The 22207-nt window shown below is 46.2% G+C and overlaps 2 protein-coding genes across 3 annotated transcripts in view; one reads left to right on the top strand and one right to left on the bottom strand.

Annotated features, from left to right (window-relative positions):
• LOC119164875 (uncharacterized) overlaps positions 1 to 16713 on the top strand; it is a 17605-nt gene extending 892 nt beyond the window's left edge. Inside the window, exons 2-4 of one of the 2 annotated variants that reach the window (XM_075872732.1) lie at positions 4027 to 4183; positions 12886 to 13008; positions 16349 to 16713. In XM_075872732.1, coding sequence (XP_075728847.1) covers positions 4027 to 4183; positions 12886 to 13008; positions 16349 to 16495 — 427 coding nt within the window. In that variant the 3' untranslated portion in view covers positions 16496 to 16713. Of the gene's footprint in view, positions 1 to 4026; positions 4184 to 6551; positions 6753 to 12885; positions 13009 to 16348 lie in introns of those variants that run through there. The other variant, XM_075872733.1, reaches the window with a different exon arrangement.
• The window catches only part of LOC142771547 (uncharacterized), an 82357-nt gene extending 62523 nt beyond the window's left edge, over positions 1 to 19834 (bottom strand). The window contains exon 1 of the mRNA XM_075873158.1: positions 19538 to 19834. The gene's annotated coding sequence lies outside the window, so the exon portion shown is untranslated. The remainder of the gene's footprint in view (positions 1 to 19537) is intronic.
• Positions 19835 to 22207: the final 2373 nt, after the last annotated feature.

Genomic DNA, 22207 nt, shown 5'->3' with positions numbered 1-22207 from the left:
GCCCGAGTCTAAAGCAGATGTAGAAACCGAAACATCTGAGAAACACAAAAAGGTTATAAACAGGCTGTTAACGAGAACAAACAAAACAAAATGCTGCAACACCGGAAAAACTGCGGACATTTAACCACCCATCAATTAAAGCACATGACAGAACGAAGTGTTAAGAAGAACAAAATAAAAGTCTGTTGACCAGAACAAAATAAAAAAAATAGAACGCCACGATTCATGATCCGATCCACCGTCCTTCGCCCCATCATCTCATCATCAGCATTCACTTCGTGGATATGCTTGTTTCTGAACTGAAACAACGAGTAATGTCTCTTGCAACGCGATGCCACTGAACCACGGTGTACTGAACAAAAGCCCCAGCGACAGAAAACGATCCAGAAAAAAAAAAGACTAGGAAGAGGACACCGAGCGCGTGATCTGAGAACTTCGTCTCTGCGAAAAGCGTGACACCGAATAAATAAAGAAGATAGAAGAAACAACCACTGGCGCAAGAAGACGTCGTGGCAAACGTCCCCCGGAAAGACGCCACCGGTTCCTCGGAGAGCACGAAAATAGAGACATTCACGTGACCCGGTTCACTGACAGCTATGGTGTAACGCGGTCTGGGCGCTTGTCGTCGAAGGCGCTGAGCCAGGACCTTGTGAATGAAGTGGTAGGCCAAAGTGGTGCGCAACACCGGAAGAGTTCAAAAGCACGAAACGACGCACAAAACGACTCTTCGGATGGATACAGCAGCACTAGGGCTTCGGCCACCGAGTCGCTAGAGCTAAGGGCTCGTTTTTCCGTGTTTTGACACAATGTCATCATCATCATCATCAGCCTGACTACGTCCACTGCAGGACAAAGGCCTCTCCCATGTTCCGCCAGTTAACCCGGTCCTGTGCTTGCTGCTGCCAATTTATACCCGCAAACTTCTTAATCTCATCTGCCCACCTAACCTTCTGTCTCCCCCTAACCCGCTTCCCTTCTCTGGGAATCCAGTCAGTTACCCTTAATGACCAGCGGTTATCCTGTCTACGCGCTACATGCCCTGCCCATGTCCATTTCTTCTTCTTGATTTCAGCTATGATATCCTCAACCCCCGTTTGTTCCCTAATCCACTCTGCTCTCTTCTTGTCTCTTAAGGTTACACCTACCATTTTTCTTTCCATTGCTCGCTGCGTCGTCCTCAATTTAAGCTGAACCCTCTTTGTAAGTCTCCAGGTTTCTGCTCCGTAGCTAAGTACCGGCAAGATACAGCTGTTATATACCTTCCTCTTGAGGGATAGTGGCAGTCTACCTGTCATAATTTGAGAGTGCTTGCCGAATGTGCTCCACCCCATTCTTATTCTTCTAGTTACTTCAATCTCGTGGTTCGGCTCTGCGGTTATTACCTGCCCTAAGTAGACATAGTCTTTTACAACTTCAAGTGCACTATTACCTATCTCGAAGCGCTGCTCCTTGCCGAGGTTGTTGTATATTACTTTCGTTTTCTGCAGATTAATTTTAAGACCCACCTTTCTGCTCTCCTTGTCTAACTCCGTAATCATTAGTTGCAATTCGTTCCCCGAGTTACTCAGCAATGCAATGTCATCGGCGAAGCGCAGGTTACTAAGGTATTCTCCATTGACTCTTATCCCTAACTGTTCCCATTCTAGGCTTCTGAAAACCTCCTGTAAGCACGCGGTAAATAGCATTGTGGAAATGTACTGAGGTCTAACAGACAATAAAGCCAAGAAAAGTAGAGTATAGGGGAAGCTATCAGGCCGAATGGTAATGTAAAGGTGAAGAAAGAAAAGTTGGTGAAAAGATGACTTCCTGTGGGCAGGAACCGAACTCGCGACCTTCGAATATATATATATATATATATAAGTCACCAGAAGAAGCGAACGAGCAAACGAAAAACGATGCTTTATTGCCAACGTTACGGCCGGGGACCGGCCTTCGTCAGGGCATGATGCCCTGACGAAGGCCGGTCCCCGGCCGTAACGTTGGCAATAAAGCATCGTTTTTCGTTTGCTCGTTCACTTCTTCTGGTGACTTATAACTCGACCGGAATCCAGGAAGACTTTCAAGAAATATATATATATATATATATGTGTGTGTGTGTGTGTGTTTGTGTGTGTGTGTGTGTGTGTGTGTACGCGCGTGTGTGCGCACGCGTGCGCGTGTGTGCGTGCGTGCGCGCGCGCGCGTGTGTGTGTGTGTGTGTGTGTGTGTGTGTGTGTGTGTGTGTGTGTGTGTGTGTGTGTGTGTGTGTGTGTGTGTCACAGGAGACCTGGTGGACACCTAGTTGGCAGTGCCTTGGCTAGGCTTTTAACTTCTCAACTGTCGCTTTCCGACACCTTCCTATATACATTAGTATATACTGCTGTACATGGCTATGCCTGCTATTTTGTTCTCACTGTCTTTCTATCTTTTTCTCTCTATGTCTATTTGTTTCTCTATCAGTCTATCGTTTACTGCCCTTATTTTCTTCATTTCTACGTTACTCTCTTGGTAGTCGTTCTACCGTGTTGTATCTTATATCATTCTTCAACCTTGGCATCTCTGCCGTAACTCCAATAGTAGCTGCGGAAATTCGCCGAACACCACCACCCGCCACACCAGTTCAACAAAGATCAACAACAAGGGAAACACGAGAGTGGCAAACACCGAATACAGACCGCACGTCACCACTTCTTTTGCGAACCATCTGTATACAGTGTTGGGGCGGTGACTGAGCGCCTGCCCGTAGTGAAGATGACAACCTTTTATCTGCAAGAGACGGCAAACCTCGACTACAAGTACTTTGCTGTGAAAGTCCGGCGAGTTTAGTTTCAAGAGACAGCAAACCTCGACTACAAGTGCTTTGCTATAAAAAGGTCTGGCGAGTTTAGTTTTTGTTTTTTGTTTTTTTGCGCAGCACTCAAGCGATTACTTTCCTAACCTTCTAGTCATAGCGAGATGAGATCTCGCGAGAGCATTGAATGTGCGAAACTTAGAACTAATAGCCTGCTCACATACGTGCGTCGAACTCTTTTCCGCACCTTTGCTGCGCTGTTAATCGCTGTTATTTCTTGTGAAACTAAATAAAACGAAAAATTTCAGTGAGCGCCGCGTGGTGGACGCTGGTGGCGTGCAGTTTTATTTTATTTTATTTACTTATAAAATACTGCAGGCCCAAACAGGGGCTCAATCAGGAAGGGCAAAATGACAGAAACAAAGCAAATAAAGGCAGACAGATCGCATACTTAGCAAAACAAAAAAAAACACTGGCATGTGTACAAAAGAAACAGTAGCAAAAAATAAGGCAAAAACTACCTAATTTCTTTAAAAGTGGTACGTCAAGGTGAAGCAAGAAAAGTAGAAACATCAAACAAAAAGTTTTCACACACTGAAATAACACCATGTGGTAAAAGCACGTCAGACATATATACACAAACAGGCATAAGATAAGGCAAGTGACATTGGCTTTTAAACTATAGGGATCAAGGAACAGAAGTATAACATATAATGAAGCTATAAAAAATTGGTACATCATGGTCAGAAGTTCAAATAGTGACATGTTCTAAGAAATCGTCATTATGTAAGGGAGAAAATTGTAGGTTGTTCCAGTCGGTGATAGTTCTTGGGAAGAAGGAATATTCGAAAAGATTAGTGCGTGTCCGATAGGGTGTTAGAGAGTTGGTTTTAATGAAGTTGGTTTTAATGAAGCGGGAATGCAGAGGACGACTGTAGTGGGAGAACTGGCGAGAGGAGCAGTACATATAGGCGTAGTGACGAATTGTGTAGGATTGGGAGTGGGGAGAGAAGTGGCACATATACATAGAGGGACGCACCCACTGTCTGTGGGCAAATCCCACTACTACGATCTACAACGGGCTCCGGACGTAAAAGCCTCGACCAATCACAGCTTCTCTGCTGCGTATAGTGGCGAATCGGTAACGTGCGAAGTCTCGGCGAAATCTACGGGACTATTACGTGTTGCAAACGCAGGAGAACTTGCGAAAGCCTGAGTAGATGAGACCGCTAAAGCTGTACAACAAATATTCGCAGGTACTTGAAAGCGGCTGATCTGAGCGGCGATGAACTGCGCAAGGAACTCGGCACTCTGACCTCGGAATACAAGATCAGGCACTACGGCCTCCTGAACGTGATCGTACGATACTTCAATGCAGAGAGCCGGACAACGGATGCAATCGACGCGCTTAAGGTGCGTGTAGACTTTTTCACTGAAGGCTCCCTGGGTGACGCCGTATAGTCTCCTATGGGCTTTTGTTAACATGCGTGACTCTCCGAAAATACACTGCTGATGATGTGACGTCGGCTTTAGTGCTCCCGTGCAGCAATCCCAGGAAGGAGGGGAATCTTCTTCTAAAGGGCCTATGCGTGCTAGCGATCCTGCCCTAGAATGCCAACTGCCTTCACCGAGCGCATCAACGGGAAGCATGCAGACTAACATAAATTTTAAGCAGGACGAGGATAGCGCCACGGGCTCGTTGGTGTATCATGCTTCTTGGATGTGGGCGCGAAAAGACAAGGGCGAAGTAAGTGAAGAGGGTACACACGCACTGCTGCTCTGCCAAAGAAAGCGTTTACTTCAATCGCTAAGCCGAATAACATACCTATTTTTTCGCACGACAGCCACCCGTAACCAGCCCCGCCACGGTGGTCTAGTGGCTAAGGTACTCAGCTGCTGACCTGCAGCCGATTCCCGGCTGCGGCGGCTGCATTTTCGATGAAGGCGAGAATGCTGTAGGTACGTGTGCTCACATTTGGGCGCACGTTCAAAAACCCTATAAGTGGTCGAAATTTTCGGAGCCCTCCTCTACGGCGTCTCTTTTAATCATATGGCGGTTTTGGCACGTTAAACTTCAAGTATCAATCAATCAGGTAATCAATCAGCCTGTAATGCCTTGTCAAACGCTGAAATTGGCAGTCGGCGGTGCCAACGCGAGTAATGCGAAAAATCATCATCAAGTAATAACGTCACCACGTGACGTATTCGCCACCGTTACATAACGTGCCATCACATGATGACGCCGTAGCTTATTCACAAGGGGGCCGATCACGGAGCCAGCGCGAAGTCACGTTGCTTGCAAAAAGCTTTCGGAGCTCGGTTCATTGATTGATATGTGGGCTTTAACGTCCCAAAACCACCATATAATTACGAGAGACGCCGTAGTGGAGGTGTCCTCCCCCTGAGAGACAGTAACCCAACTCTATTTTCTCTTATTTTCATTTAAAATCACCCCCCCCCCCCCACCGCCTCCGGAAATTTCGACCACCTGGTTTTCTTTAACGCGCACCCAAATCTGGGCCTACAGCATTACCGCCTCCATCGGAAATGCAGCCGCCACAGCCGGGATTGGAACCCGCCACCTGCGGGTCAGCAGCCGAGTACCTGAGCCACTGAACCACCGCGGCGGGGCTTTCGGAGTTTGGGTCAAAAGGCGAATCGCTGTAAGGCGATCACTGCGTTTGCCTTCGAAACCGTGTTAATTAGCTTAATTCGCCAAGGTGGCTAAGATTACGCTGTCACGCTCAAAATGTAAAGGACACGGGTTCGATTTCAGTCCGTGGCTCGGGTGTAGTGGACTCCGAGGTGGTCAGGGTCCTTCCCGCTACGGCGCGTCTTCTCAATTATCGCTTCCACAATCGAAGCAGCCCAGAGCGGGGAGCTATAGCATTAAACCATCTCGAGGACCGCATGCCGTACCTGGAACGACGTCTGAACTTTAATAGCATCCGGAGTTTAACGTTCGACAACCACCATGTGATTAAAAGAGAAACCTTACTGTAGCACGGAAAGTTCCGACCATCTGGCCTTCTTTAACGTGCGCTGACATTGAACAGTGTATACGGCTCTTTATCGTCGTTTCGCCGCCGCCGTCGAAATTCGACTGCCATGGCTGCGATCGAACATGCGACCTTTGGGTACGTTTGAACTCTCCACCCTTCCCTTGTCAATCTTGATATCCAACATTCCAATGTCGACCTCCTTGGCTTTTAGCTTGAATAGCTTACGTTTGCAAATGGCAACTTCGTGACATGTAGGCTGAAAGTAAACGTCATTTCTATATTTATCTTCTAGTTTTTAAGCATCTTTTTTCTATCCACAAAACTTTATCTATTTTCCTGAAAAAAAAAAAAATATATATATATATATTTTTTTTTTGAGAGCATTATTCATACGCAAGTATAAGTAAAAGTAAGTAAAAGAACCCAGCACCTCCACCACTTGTAAGGCAACGTTTTGGCTGCAAGACACTTTTTTTTCTTGCCGAGCCTCTGCCCCACAACACAGGTCAGACCGATGATGATGAGTATGTACATATGATAAGATGACGACGCGTATGAATAATGCTCACTATATATATATATATATATATATATATATATATATATATATATATATATATATATATATATATATATATATATATATATATATATATATATATATATATATATATATATATATATATATATATATATCGTTTCTTCCGTGCGCATGTTTCCCGAACAATGCGTCACCGTTCTCATGCTGCACGGTCTTATTGCGCCACCATTTCCTGCAGAGCCTGAAGCAAATACAAGGCGACGACAAAACGAGGAAGACGATTGTGGGCGTCGGAATGTACGACTACAACGAGAGGTTCTCGTGGAATGCGTACAAACAGATGTTTGCACAACTTGTAGAGTGAGTGCACCCCACGTCGTTTAAAGTGTGTACGCCTCTCACGACATCAGGGTTTTTATGAGACCACCTTCTTCTCTAATACCGGTGCCACGCGGAAACTTTCGATTGCGATCGGGCCCGATCGGGATCAGGACGATCCCGATATCTGACTTCACGATCGCGATTTCGCTGACGTCTGCGCCACACTCAATGCCGTGTGCGATGTACCTGGTACCATTGACAAATCATTGAACCTACGGGAAGAAGTCCGATCCGAAACGGTCCTTAACGGGATCAAAAGTGCTCGTGTGACACCAGCATGATTCATGGTCGCCACCATCTTTGGCTAACGCACAAACGACTTTTTTTTCATGTAAGTCTGATACAAGTAGCGTTCAATAAGCTGTAGACGCGGGACTCCCCTTGAAAAGGGGGTAGGGGGCAAATGTTCATCATGTTAAAGTGACACAATAGAGAGAAGGCAAGGGCGACTGTACTCGAAGCCATAGTATTTGCATCGACAGTACCGAAATTGCCACTCTGGCCGCAAGATGACGCTTGCTAAACGACAAAACGCAGGCGACGAAAACACAGGTGTCCGTGGCGCAACGATGCTATATGTTCAAGTTCTCGCACGAACTTGCCACACCGTCGCAGATATTGACGGCGTATTAAAACATGAATTACATCGTCTTCTGACCACGTCCAAGGCTTAACATGGTATATCTCGTGGCATATTTAACGCGGCACTTAGCGTAGCTGGAACCGAACCTGCGACCTTCGAGTAACGCGTTTGATGCTCTACCAAATCTACCACAACGCTATCCTCCCCGTCCACTTTATGCGGTATACATGTGCATTAAACGTGGGAACGTCAGTCCGCGTCGCCAGTAGCCATGGCGGCGAGTTTGGAACACTTTTGTTCTGCTTGTTTTGCATCACGTAGTACGTGCTGGCAGCTGATGAAAAATCACTCGTATACTACCTGAAGGCACCAAGTAGCCGCTGTAGTAGCTCAATTGGTATAGAGCATCGGACGCGTTATTCGAAGGTCACAGGTTCGGTTTCTACCCACGGCAAGTTATCTTTTCGTCCACTTTTCTGCCTTCACATTTACATTACAATTAATTACTTCTAATAACATCCGTCATACTTTCATTGGCATGGTTGGCTGTTAGGTCTCATGAATATAACGGAGGGCTTCGAAACTTGTGAAGTCACGCCTACGTTCAGGTGCAGTAGTTCAGGGAGAAAGATAAAAAAAAATGTAAGCCACGTAACTCTGGCCCTATTTAGTTTCCAATTATTAACATCAGATCGCAATATTAACGACAACCACGTTCGCAAAAACGATTCATCGGTTTACACATGCTTCGAGTTTAGCGTTTCTGTAAGATCCCACGTTACGGTATAACGCAAAGTCGAAGGGCGCGGGAAAGTCATACAGACCAAGCAGGAGGCTTGCGAGACTGAACAAGAAATGTCAGCTGCTGCCATTCGAAAAAAAAATAATAATTACCCGTATCTCGTACATGGGTGATTTCTGAATGGAAGTCGACGTCAGGTTTCCAGGAACTTATCAGGAAGAAACTCCAGAATGACTCAGATATGGACGCCGATGCGGAGATAGATTGATTGATTGATTTGTGGGGTTTAACGTCCCAAAACCACTTCTGATTATGAGAGACGCCGTAGTGGAGGGCTCCGGAAATTTTGACCACCTGGGGTTCTTTAACGTGCACCCAAATCTGAGTACACGGGCCTACAACATTTCCGCCTCCATCGGAAATGCAGCCGCCGCAGCCGGGAATCGAACCCGCGACCTGCGGGTCAGCAGCCGAGTACCTTAGCCACTAGACCACCGCGGCGGGGCGATGCGGAGATAGAGTTTTTGTTTCGTGGTTACGTTTAGTCGCGCAGGTACAATACCAATGGACTCAAAGGAGTTATCAATTTCTTTTTGTTATAACGACCGGTATGCTCAATTTCTTGCAATAACCACGTTATGTCGCGACGGATCTGGTGGTCTAAGGATATTGATGGCCCTGATCCGCGCACCCCGTCAATATTAGGCCGATATAACAAGAGTTCAAAACGGCGGAAATGAAATAACGTGTGTGCTATACTTCGCCCTAAATCGTCCTGCTTCGTTCCGTGAGTATGGTGTTCCTCAGGAAACGAAATATTGCTTGAGATCTGCAGTCCCGTCTACGAATTTCATGAGCTCTGTCACTAAAGGGATTAACAACCATTTTTTTATGGTTGCTATTTTTTTCTTATAGCGTGGTGGTAATCATTACCCGTCGGTAAGTCTGGTCACGGAACGGTAAAGTGGATAACGCCGTGAAACATTCGTAATCGGAGGTTTTCTATCTGCGGCGAATATAAGTCGAACGCTCACACGCTGCACACAGTGAGCGCGCAGGCTGTTCGTGTTTGAGCGCGGTGGCTTAATGCGCATGCGTGCACTCCACGCGCATGCGCCGTGGCTCGACTCGCTCCACTTGCAGCCGCAACGGCAGCGCCGCTTTGCACCGTGCTACTCCTTTTTACGTTGTAAACAGCAAAGAAGCGAGCGGAGCTGCATAATAATATACATACTCAAATTTTGAGGACTGGCACGCACAACAGCACCAGTCTACGCGACCACGTTCAGCAAAGTGATCGACTCCATATTCCATAATCCAACTTCAAGGCTTTTCCGCTAGGCGGCGCAACAAGACCGTTTTTGATAGAGTTACTGTATATGCTACCTTTAGGTAGCATATACAGTAACTCTATATACAGTGACTCTATACAGTAAAGGTAGCATATACAGTAACTCTAGTTTTCGATAATATTAAGCATGATTTAAGAATGCAATTCATTGTCACAACGCGAATAGAATGCTGGAACGTGCCATTACACTTCGCGCTCTTTTCATTTCTACAACGATCTAATCGCATGTAACGGCCAGTGGTCAGTCCCTTTGAAGAATAAATTTTGCAAATATGAGATTCTGACGGTCGTGTGCGAGAATCGGGCCTCTAGTTAGAAGCCAGTAGGCCGCATGTTTTGAGACCCCGATCTTGCGATTGCTGCGTTAATGCTCGCGCTTTCACACGAAGGAGCGCGACCGCGGACGCCGTGATAGCGCTGAGTTCCACGGGTTGGTACGAGAGCCTGGGAACCTGCCACACAGCGCCTCCTTCCGCCATCAACACCGACTCGTTTCCGGCACCGCAAAAGGCAGTAGCCCAGAAGTACCCGGACCTGGTAAGCTGCGCAAGTCACTGTGGCGCCATGCGTGGCCTCCAGTTAAGACAGGGGCACCTAGTATTGGAAGCTGTCACGAACAAATGGTGTCCGTATACCCGCTTATGGGAATGATGAGTACCTTCTTGCCCAGGTCATTGAAATATGATGATTACATATGAACATACGGGTCATTCCATGTCAAATCATCCAGTGCTTTTCCGACCATCACGAATATCTCGAAGTTCGAAACTTGTCCTGGTCGTTTATTTCCGTTGCGAAAAATTTTCCTCCCTACTTATGAGAGTTTGTAATTAGGCGCCGACTGAGTTAGCGGGCGTCAAACAACATTTCTTTTTTCAAAAGACATTTTTTTCTAATGCACTCGTTAAAATAGTATTTGTGGCAAGTTAATGAAGTAATCTAATTGTAAAAATAGTGACTTACGTATGTACATTATTTCTTTGAGGGCTTTTCGCACAAGCAATATTGAATAAAGTTGCCGAACTTGATATTTTCTTCCGAGAATAAAGCAAGCTGAATATACACAAATAAAAAAAAGTGCTGGTGGCCTGTTTCACATGCTAAAAATTAAAAACAATTTAGGCACTGAAGTTATAATAAATTGTTGCGGGGGGGGGGGGGGGGGGAATGCGAGTTTCCCTTTTTTGGACAAAAGCTTCGTATTTAGCGTCAAAAACTCGGCTTAGTGGTCAGATTAAAAATACGCACAATATCTCATTTGAAAGCCCGATGTATTAGCTGAAGATAGGTGAAGTTACAAGAGAGTATTATTTTTTTAAACTTGAGAAATATATATTTTAGGGGCGAAGCTCCTTAGGGCGTGGGCTGTGCGTCCCCTGTATGTAGCCACCTCTAGTTTAGTTCTTGCAGTGTTCACTAGATGGCGGTACCGTCCCCTGTATGTAGCCACCTCTAGTTTAGTTCTTGCAGTGTTCACTAGATGGCGGTACCGTCTCCTGTATGTAGCCACCTCTCGTTTAGTTCTTGTAGTGTTTACTAGATGGTGGTACTTGTAGCTGATGATGAAAAGATGCAAGATGTTATAAACTAGAAAGCGGTACTTGTAGTTGATGAAAGACGCGAGATCTTATAAAATAGGAATGATGTCACATATGGCGCCTGTCATTGGTTGAAGGCAATCGTTCGATTTAGTGCGGTGACGTATGCTTGGGGGAGCGATGTATAAAATCGAGTGGGCAAAATGTACAGAGGATTCATGGTTTACCAGGTTTACCTCCGGAGCTTCGCCCACTCGTCATCATTCACTTCGTGGATATGGCGGATTTTTTTTAATTATGCATCCCCGCCAGTTTTTAACCCACGCAACTCAAGCGGCATGACGCATTTGCAAGCTAGGGCAATCTCCAGCAGAAGCCCACTGACCTGGTATGCGAACGGCAGGCTTCGCGCACTGATCGAAATGCGTCGAAACTCTTGCGGTGCGCAGATGAAGCACGCATCGATCGTGGCGAACAACGTCAGCTACAGCAACGCCAAAGCTAAGCTGGGCCTCTCCTTCGAGCTGGGAACGATGGTGTACGAACTGGCCTATGGCGACGGGAGGCCGTTGAATTTCAGCCTTGTCTACGCCATTTGCAAAAGCTATTATGTCACCAGTTTGGACGTAGTGGTGAGCTTCGATCATCGTTCTGGCATCACTTATCATCACTTCATCATCGTTCGGCGATCACTTAGGATCGCCGTGTCATAACTAGGATTTTTTTTCTCAATAAAAATTAATTGATTACGGTCAAGGGTGTTGAGTGATTAGTCACTAATCAAGTTAAAACCGCATCAAACTTACCTTCTTAACCTGCTGGAGGGAATACAAAATAAAGCGCTCCGATTTGTGTATTCTCAGTATTCTCGAGATGTCAACATAACCGCGCTCCGCAATAGGGCAAGCATTCAAACACTGGCGATCCGGCGACGCATAGCTGCATTAAAATTTCTTTATGTGCTTTATCATGACAATATTAACATCAACAAACACGAGTACTTGAAACCACCATATCAGCGCTCCGCCAGAACAAACCACGACAAGAGTATCAGGCCTTTCATCTCCCGTTGCAATTCATTTAAGTATTCCTACTTTCCGTCAGTAATAGAAATATGGAATAACCTGCCACGTGATATAGTGTCCTCAGAATCTCTCGAATCATTCACTACCAAACTTGAAAAGTTTTTGGATCAGTAAGTTGCAGCGTTGTAGAATAATGGCGCAACTTTTCATTGAATGTACGTTTTGATTTGTAGGCCACTCGATGTTTCAATTCTCAGATCTGTGTCTAATATGCACTCTTCCCTGTTAGCCTGTGGTGTTTTTATTCTGTTTTATTTCTTGGTTCTTCGACTAGATGTACAGTTGTAATTTGTAAGTGTTTAGAGTAGTCTGTACTGTTCATTCTTATTTTTTCCCGTGTTCACTTTTTTTGTTTACTATTTTTTGTTCTGTGGTCTAATGTGGAGATGACAATCTGTATAATTTCTTCCCACTCCTGTATGAGCCTGTTAAGGCTTACAGTATCAATAAAAAAAACAAGTAATCAAACAAGGTCAGGTGAAAGTCAGACACACCGTAGTTCTGTGGGCGGAGCTAACATTTTCAGTGCGAAGCACTTAGGGCGCTGTAGTATAATGCCGCTCAGCGTAACACGCGCAAAGCCACGCATAACTAAAAAGAGAGAAGCAAGCGACAAACAGAGAAAAAAATAGGAAGAAAAATGAGAACAAAGAGAAAAAAAGAGTAATAAAAACAACGAAAGCTCGAAAACGTAAAAGTAAAAAAAGACCGCAGGAGAGAAAGAGAAAACTGAAGAACAAAGACAGTTGCCCGGCTCCGCACTTTGCTTCGCACTTGGCAACACTGGGCCGAAGCTGCCTTGATCTTCATTTCTTAAGTTGTAACTAGGTGCGGTAGCGCCAAATGAAGAAAAAAAAACTTAACTTTTTTTTCCCCATTTCTCTCGTGACAGCCATGCAAAATAGAGGGCGACCCCCCCTTCAAGAAGTTGCAAGACAACTTCAACGTCGGCTACATCCCCGACAGACCGGAAGTTATCTACTTATGGGACGATCAGGACACTTTACAGAAAAAGGTTAGTGATTGCGTTACCGTTGCGTATTCCTCCGTTCGTTTGTACGCGCGCGCGTATGTGCGTGCGGGGGGGGGGGGGGTGGGGTGAGAAAGCCACTTACGTATCTTCAAGACTACAGACAAAATAGTTGTGCAGGGGCGAAAACTGCCTATTGACGAGAACGAACAGGCACAAGGAAAGATACCATCTTGATGTCTTACCATCAAGACGAAAAAAAAAACAATTGGAATAATTACTGTGCTTTGCATAACGCGAAAAAACACGTATAAAACCAAAAAAATAGAAAGTATGCGTGAAATATAGAGAGAACGGGAAAAAATAGGAATAAAAAATTGGAGATCGATGGCAAAGAGGGAAAATACGGCGTATTGGCAGTACTGCACAAAACTGTAATATAAATCATGTTCACTCTCAGCACGTGTGCCACAAGGTTACAAACACAGGTTACAAGCGCAAACGCTATATATTTAAGGTCCCAAATACCATGTCGGCCTCCAGATGGTAAGTTACGAGGCATGTGACAGATAGTGACAAGTTACACCATTCTTGGGGCCGCATGATAATACCTGGCAGGCTCAATAGAGCTCGTTGCGTGCATTTAGCGTAGCTGTCGATTGTCTGCATTGCAGCACTGATGCGTTCTTCGAGCTCGATCACGGAAGTGTGGCAGCTTGGGCTAGTTGGTACGACGTGATGATAATTATAGCGCGAGAACAGAACGACGACACAGAGACAAGTGTCCTTTGCGTCCTTCTTGTCTCTGGGTCGTCGTTCTGTTCTGGGGCTATAACTATCGTCGATCACGGAATAGCTGTATACCATAAGGGAGTTTTAGAATAGCCCACCGCGAGCCCGTGCGGTGCGGTCGCTGCCACTGCGCATGCGTCGTAACGCGAGTCGGAGTTCGCGTTGGCGGACCGCACGCAATAAATCCGAAATTGCGTGCGGTGATGGCGGCCCGCATGTGGCCCGCAAGCGCTGGTTTCGAGGCTACGGTGTCGCTGCGATCGTGCGTTGCGGATCGCAGCAGGGCAAACGCTATTCTAAAACTCTTATGGCGCCCGCTTCGCCCGCAGCGCTTGCAAACGGTATTCTAAAGCTCCCTATTAGCTCGACTGAAGATTGCAGTAGCGGTGCTTCCACCTGGAAGGCACAATGCAAGCTTGACTAGTTTGTGGTTCTTCTGATGTGCCCGTCATGCGTATCAGTCGCGTGGCCAGGCACACCAGGCCGGTGCACCCCCCCCCCCCTTCCACCTCTTGAAAGGCGTTTCACCATTGCATACAGAGCGAAAAATGGTATTTTAAAAAGGTGCCCACCCACCTCGTCCCTGAAAAATATTTCTGCTTATGTCGTAGATACACATAAATATAAGTGCAATCCTTTCGAAAATACAGCACCCCCCCCCCACCCCGAAATTTTTTTGCCGGATAGCGCTAAAGAGCTCGTTTCCCAGAAATTCCGACGTCGTTGGTTGTGAGATAAAAATCATCAGCTTCGCGTGATTAAAAATTGAGAAAACATGTCAATAAAATAAATAATAAAAAAATTCTCGGTCTGAGTGGAAATCGAACCCAGGTCGTTTGCGTGTTTTATCACACAGCCACGCCTCCGCTTGTGAATACAGTGAAAATAACTTAATCTGCTTGGAAACGCAGTGAAAGTAACTTTGATGCTTTACAAGCACAAGTGCCCTGTACATATGCTTCACAATACAACATGAAATGTTGCCGTAATAATGCTTGCTACAAGCGTCCACTTCCATCGGGCGTCAGAATATGGGATTATCGTAATGACTTCATAGTTTAAGGCCTCACCCACTACAAAAGGCACAAACGCTACTGCACCATTAAGGCCCCGTAGTGGGTGCATAACAAGTTCGAAAACATTTTGTACACTAAGCGTTTGAAGTTTGCACAAGGGAACAGAATATCACGTTCAACCCTTAAAGGCCAACTCAGGTGATTTTTTGAAGTCAGTGAATCTCAGTGAAATTCGCTGGGTATGTTTCTTTGCACATTTTAGTCCTTCAAGCCAAATCACAGGTTTGAGTGATGCACCGATCGTTTGCAAATGAATTTTAAAGATTGCTTCGAAAAGCTCACCTCACTTGCCAGAATTATTGGCAACACTGTCTGTGTGACGTCATGTTTGGCATGTCAACGGAAGTAACGCAGCCGATGACATCACTACTTTGGCCTCTACGGCGTTTATTGTGCTTTCCACGAGGCGACGGCGGCGGTGTTTGGCACGGGTATAGCACGGGAATGATTTCTTCCTTCCTCTGTGGTGTTTGGCCGGTGCTTCGCTGGACTGGCTTTCACAGTTTTCATACTCCGCGCCGGCGGAACCAGTATACGGCCTCCGGCTCTACCAAATAGTACGTCATACACAGACAGGACGCTCGGTTGGGTTTCGTTATTGCACATTCTTGCTCATTAAACAAACTCCCAAGCATTTCCCCGAGGGTGAACATGGTTAAGTGCGAATGCACGGGGTGATGCTATGAGGGGTATTTATCAATTCGCACTATTATATTTATTAATCACACTATGGTGCCTTTATGGTGTAATGGTTCCTGGGAATCACAATTTGATCACACGGGGGAGTTTACGTTAACTCACTGGCGAATGCCAACGGATTTTAACTTTACTCCCCCTCACGACCCGCTCTCGACGGGAGACTGAGAGAGAAGGCGGGCGCGCGAGAGAGAGGGGTGCGCGCGCAGCTGCAGCGAGCGAGGAGAGCGGAGGAGCGAGCGAAGGGGGAGGGGGTAGAAGGCGCGTTACTGACACCGATATCAGCGTCGCGTCCGTGGCTTATTCGGTAGAGCGTCGCGCTGCGGCCCGCCAAGTCCTCTTTCTTTTAAAGATAGAGAGAAGACTGCGGACGCCGCCGACGGCGGTGGATGGTTTAGGGTCGCTTATAAAGTGTATTCACACTTAAAATTATTTTCAAATTTCCTGAGCATTTCAGCTATTGGGCTCGTGACAAGAGTGGCTCAGGAACATAGAAACACCATAACCTTGACATGGTCAAAAAATCGCGGGAGTTGGCCTTTAAATGCGAAGCTTAGGGTTCCCCCAATTTTTTGTTTTGTTTTCCGTGCATACAGAGCGAAAAATGACTATTTTAAAGGGTCACCCACCCCCGAAAAATCTAACTGCTTACTCCCTAGATACATGTGTGATCCTTTTGAAAATGTTGAAAATACAACTTCTTCAATTCGAATGAACAATTTTTGCGAGCCCTGCATTACGGTCGGAACACCCGTATATGTAATGTATCGCACGTCGATATATAACGCCCATCACTCAGCACCGGCGATTTACCTGCGCAGGTGGACTTGTTGAAAAAAAGCGCCAACCTGCGCACCAACATGTCCTGGTTAATCTACGACGCTCACCTAGGAGACTTGACCAGGGACTGTTCCCAAGATAATTACGAACTGCTGACCTTCCTCAGGACTGCGTTGGTCGGCGACTGACGTCGAGCGTGTGCACCAGCTTCGGCGCGACTGGACAGCGCGCGCAGCGTCATCAAATAATGCGCTGACGTCAGCTTCGGTGGGACTGGACAGCGCGCGTAACGTCATCAAATGATGCGCTGACGTCTGTGAGTGTGGACGAATAAACGATTGACTACCGCTGGCGAGGCCCTGCCACAATGGCTGTTCATGGCATAACACTTTTTAGATATGCTAAACTGTGTCTAGTCTTTGTACGACGTGGGGTGATGGACTGCCATAGAGTTTTCCTATATATACACTAGAGGGAACTCAGGCACTAGTGTCTTAGAGAGCCGCAATGCACGGCCATTCAGCGAACATGGGAATGATGGGTAGTACACGGATTTGTCTAATTTTTGTACTTTTGGCTCCGGTTGGCTTCGCACGGCTTGAAGCTGCTCTGTTACGAAACAAAAGTCAGTAAATGTTCAGCAATTACACTTCACTACCTTAATCTTTTAGACTTACCATTTGAAATCGGGTCACGAAGTTCTAAAGGGTTCGTTCTTTTTTTCGAAACCAAACGGAAGCACAGCAATAAACGAAGTGCGTTTCGAGGCCCGCAAATGCGAATACTGGGCAAACCCGTGTACTACCCACCATTCCCATGGTTGCTGAACGATCGCAGCGCCCGAGTTCCCTCTACAGGAAACTTTAGGAAACTCTACGTGGACCGTGTATTATCTCGGTGTCCCGCCACTTGGGTTCGTTGCGCTCTATTCTGCTATGGTTCCAAACTACCCGTCGCACTTCATTAAAATATTTATGCTTACAATTTTTTGTGTGGATTCGTGGTTACTTTTCCACCAATACAAATCCATTGATTTATTCACTTATTACAAAATTACTGCCGGCCTCTCATATGAGGCCTTCATATGAGAGGATAGCTTCATTCGCACAACGCAAACAGCGCAGCAGATAGAACGGCTGTTGCCTTTGTACAGGCAAGTGGCGTCGACGCGTCGCCTAAGAGTTATCCCAGGGTGTAATCGCCAATGATCATTAACTTCCGAAAAATCTCTCACTTCCCCTCCCGTTCCTCATCCACAGCGCGGAGTACGAGAACACGTCACTACAGGCCGATTTTGAGCCTGGCCTCCGAAACTTGGTCGCGCCCTTCTCTGAGGCTATGCTGGACGCGAAAGTTCGGGGCTGGTGTTCACGTGACAACAGCATGTGGGGACACGAGGTTTCCTACGTCGCATTGATATCATAACATCACATGCACGTTTCTTCATTATTCACGCACAGAGACGTTCCTACCGCGTTATGCTCACACAAAAGCAATCTGATTGTCATCGAAGCAGCCGTCGTGGAGCACCAATTGATTGATTGATATTGTTACCACATGTGTAATTTAGGTATGTGCACCTGTGTAGCGGGGAACATGGTGGTGGCAGAAGAAGAGGACGTTCGGTTGGTGGCAAGAGCTCGCAGGTGCGCGTTCACTGCTGTATACCGTCGAGTCGACCGTTACGTCGGCTCTGAATAAACCCCTCTCGTAGACGTAACAATATGTATGATTTAACGTCCTAAATTCGCCATATGATTATGAGAGACGCCGCAGTACGTTGAAGGCTCCGGAAATTTCGACAACCTGAGGTTTTTTTAGCGTGCACCCAAATCTGAGCACACGTCTGTATACGGCATTTTCGCCTCCATTCGAAATTGCAGCCGCCACAGCCGGGATTCGATCCGGCGACCTGCGGGTCAGCAACCGATTACCTTAGCCATTAGACCACCGCGGCGGGGCCCCGTCATCACGTGATGACACGACACGTTAACATTCAGATAACAATGCACGTGATTATAGCAGCAGCGAAAGCTGATCGTGCACTGCATAAGGTAAGTCAGTACAAAGATTAGATAGTTATAGTATACCGGGCTTACCGGGTGTACAGTGATACCGGAATAGAAGTGCGCATGCACACATACGTACGTCACCCGTACTGCTTCGCGTACACGCGGTATTTTTCAGATTTCACGTTACCGTGGTAACCTAGGTGTACGTAGTGTACGTAAACATGGCGGCGTTCTCGGACGCCAGCTTCAAACTAATTTTGGCGTAGTTGTTGAAAGATTCACCTTGTTCGCAGCAAACGACTGTTCAAAGTGGCTTCGCTTGCTTTCAGTTAGCTTCTATGACCGAATATTACGGATAAGTTGGCGTAGTTTTTGAGATAGCTTCCCATTTCGAACGCGCCTAGGCCTAACTACAAGATCGATGTAAACAAATCGGCAACATGGATGTTTTCGCGTTTGGTGCGTGGTTCGTATTTATTTACTTTTATTATCGCTAAAATAAAGCTTTAGCACTGCTTCGCGCGGTGGCATAGGCAAACATTCTCGTTTTCTTTTCACTTTCACTGTTTAGTTTATTAACTATATAATAGATGGCACCACCATCCCAGCTGAGGCACGTAAACGCTATTTCGCTAAACTATAAGACGCTGCCCACAACGAACGTTTGCTGCACGGTAACGCCGTTCCCTTAACCCACGCTATCACGCTCACGCTAAACTATTATTGTCTATTATCTGCACCACTCAAAAGCAGCTCCCTCACCCGGAAAAAAAAACAGCAATGGCCTTGAGACGGTTAGTACCTTGCGTTGTGGCGTAGAGGCGGCGGAACTATAATAGTCCTATATTGCAAGCATCTCACGCGCGCGTGCGGACACACACAATCCGTAATAAACTCCTGGGTACGAGACACTGGGAGTTTTCGAATAGCGTACGCTAATTAAGCGAGCTTTGCGGTCGCCCGCTATTTGCGTGACTTAGCGGGAGCCACCAAACAGTTAGCGTACAACGCAAGCGCAGTGGCACGGAACGCTACCGCAAATCTTCGAGTACGCTATTCGAAAACTTTCTATTTCTTTGCTAAGATCCACCAGAGTTACGTTAATTATCAAAGTTACGCGGTAGCTTCAGCGTTACGCAACTGCAACAACGCATCAAGCGTACAAAGCTACAGGCAACGGACATAAGTGCAGAAGCGCCTTTGTCTCGAAATACTCACACGTGTAGATGTTTTCAATCCGCACGAGCACAGGTGGTCTTGGCCCCGCACCTCACAGAAGGAACAGTCATTTGTGACACGTCGATGGTATCCGCCTGTTTCGAAGGTACGCACAAATGCAGAGCCGGATCTGTCAGTAGGAGCGATGGGGTTCTGAGTCTCGCAAATCCCGCCAAATCGAAAAAGTCGCCGAAACGTGCAGCGCAGCCTCTCCGAACACCTGCGACAGCCTTCTGAAGCCGGCTTGTACGTTTCCTTTCTCGTCTGCTAGAGAGCGAGCGCACCACGTGACTTGATCTGACCAATCAGAGCGTACGCGTGTACACGGCACCTAAGAGCAGTACGACGACTGCTCCCTAGATGACTTAGATCTAGGGCTTTCGAAACAAACTTAAGTCAGATTTTTTGAAACTACGGCCGGTATTTTGAAACGATGCTAATACCGCTCATAGCTTTTCGCGTTCAGTCAGTGGTCAGGGCGTATGTTCCACCAGATTACCGGAGGGATTAGCTTGCCTAGAGCCCTGTATGACAGGAATGGCTTGGAATAAAGCATATCGCATCGTGCATAACAACTACCGCATTTCCGTTATCAGGTTCAATGACGCAGTGTACCATAAACTCTACGGAAAGGGGTGCTGGGGTAAGCAATGCGGATGTGATACAGGTGTACGGGGGTGTGTGGGGGGGGGGGGTGAACGGGACTGCCATTCGCCAAAAATTTCTGACTGCGCCCCTGGTTTTTTACTGGCCAACTCCACGAGAGGTGCAAGAGTCAGCTGTGTATTGCAAGACACGATATAATCTGCACTCGGTGGGCGTCGTGAAGAGCACTCAAGGGTGACTTAAAAGTTAAAATGCATAAAGTAGCCTTCGCTGCCTTATACAACAATCACGTGCGTACAGGACTCGCTAGAAAAAAAAAAAGAAAAAAGACGATTTGCGGGGAAAGTGAAAATACGGCGACTGAGAGCACACACCGGCGCCGCACATATAAATCTGCTGATTGAATACCTCCTACTTTGCTTTTATGGCGACATTTTAACAAATTATTGCATATGCACGCTGATTGCTGATAGGCAACCGATTCTCGAGCTTTGGGTAGACTCAAGTGCGCCCTAAAAATAACCCCATAATGTACTGATGAAGAGCAGATACTGCTCAACTTGCTTTTAATAAAGAGGTTATGTCAGCACAGAAAACTTGACTTCTTTGTGCGATGGACTTATGCATAGTTGATGGTGTAAAGGAGGTAAGATACTATGATTTGGCATAAAAATACACTGCTAGAGGCAAGCACACCATGAAGAAGCACATCCATGCTGGCTGGCTGAGACACAACTGTCACACTTCTGTTGGAATGCTAAGCTGAAAATTATTCATACTATAGCAAGATCTGATAGGGAACTCTTACTTTTCACAGTAAATTTGGAGTCTACAGTCTACATTGATTGCATGAACTCCACAACAATAACATCATGACAAATGCAGACAGCAACACCTGCACACTGGCTGGCAGGTAGTTCTGAATGAAAAGTGCGCTCGACACAAGTCAAGTGTACACTTCATCTTCTTAATAATTTCTGGTGTTTAACATCCCAAAACCACCGTATCATTATGAGAGACACCGTAGTGGAGGGCTCCGGAAATTTCAACCACCTGGTTTTTCGCGTGCACTTACAACAAAGCGCATGGCCTTCAAGCATATTTGCTTCCATCAAAGATGCAGCCACCACGGCCAAGATTCGGTCCCGCGACCTGCGGGCTAGCAGCTGAGTGCTTTTACCACTAGACCACCGTGATGAGTTCCCCTTGATTTTCTTGTCTAGATGCTGAAATGAAACGGGGCTAATGATGAAGCAGTAGGTACCATAGCCCCTAATGAAATCTTTCTTATCTTACTAGTACTCTAATTTCGAGGTGCTGCGTACCCTAAATCCATGGCTAGTTTAAAGGTCTCCATCTATATTAACCTCTCTCTAAAAGCAAAAGCTTTGTGTGACACCAGGAAATGGCAACGCAGGAAGTTGAAATACAGCAATGAAAGAATGCGAGTGAGCAGTTGTCAAAAGTACTGCAAGGAATATAAATTAGCGAAATCGTCCATTGCACCACCAATATATGCAAACCCTCTTTGAAAGCCCTGATTGGGAACTGGAGCAGCGTTTGTCTGGTTCCTCTGTCCTAAGAAAATTCAACTCATGAAGAACTTGCAACTGCGCCTTTAAAACTCGTCCTCTTCACAAATTCACATCTCAAGTGCAAGTCCTACAAGCCTTCAAAAAGTGCCTGAAACCTCTTATTGTTTTGTGTACATTACCATCAAATAACTTCGTGCTCTTCCTCGACATTAAGCTTACACTTTCAGCGGGACACATTTTACGAGCGCCTTGCCCAAAGCCACTCCTGCCCTGCAGATCACAGGTAATTGGTAAAGTATAAACAAGATTTGTTTTTATAGTGTCCTTGGGAGCTTCTGTAAACAAATTCAATACATTGTATACATGTATAATCCCTCTGGTTTATTCGGCGAAAGCTTTCCAAAGTTCCTATGAGCGTTAAACTAGCAGCATATAAAGCGCTAGTTCGGCCATGTCTGGAGTATGCCTCATGTCTGTGGGACCCTTACAGACAGAAAAATGTTGATAAACTAGAGAGAGTTCAAAGATC

The sequence above is a fragment of the Rhipicephalus microplus genome, chromosome 9, assembly GCF_043290135.1.
Source record: "Rhipicephalus microplus isolate Deutch F79 chromosome 9, USDA_Rmic, whole genome shotgun sequence".
NCBI classification, from domain to species: domain Eukaryota; kingdom Metazoa; phylum Arthropoda; class Arachnida; order Ixodida; family Ixodidae; genus Rhipicephalus; species Rhipicephalus microplus.
The sequence above is the reverse complement of the archived record's forward strand: the minus strand, read 5'-3'. Positions and strand labels throughout refer to the sequence as shown.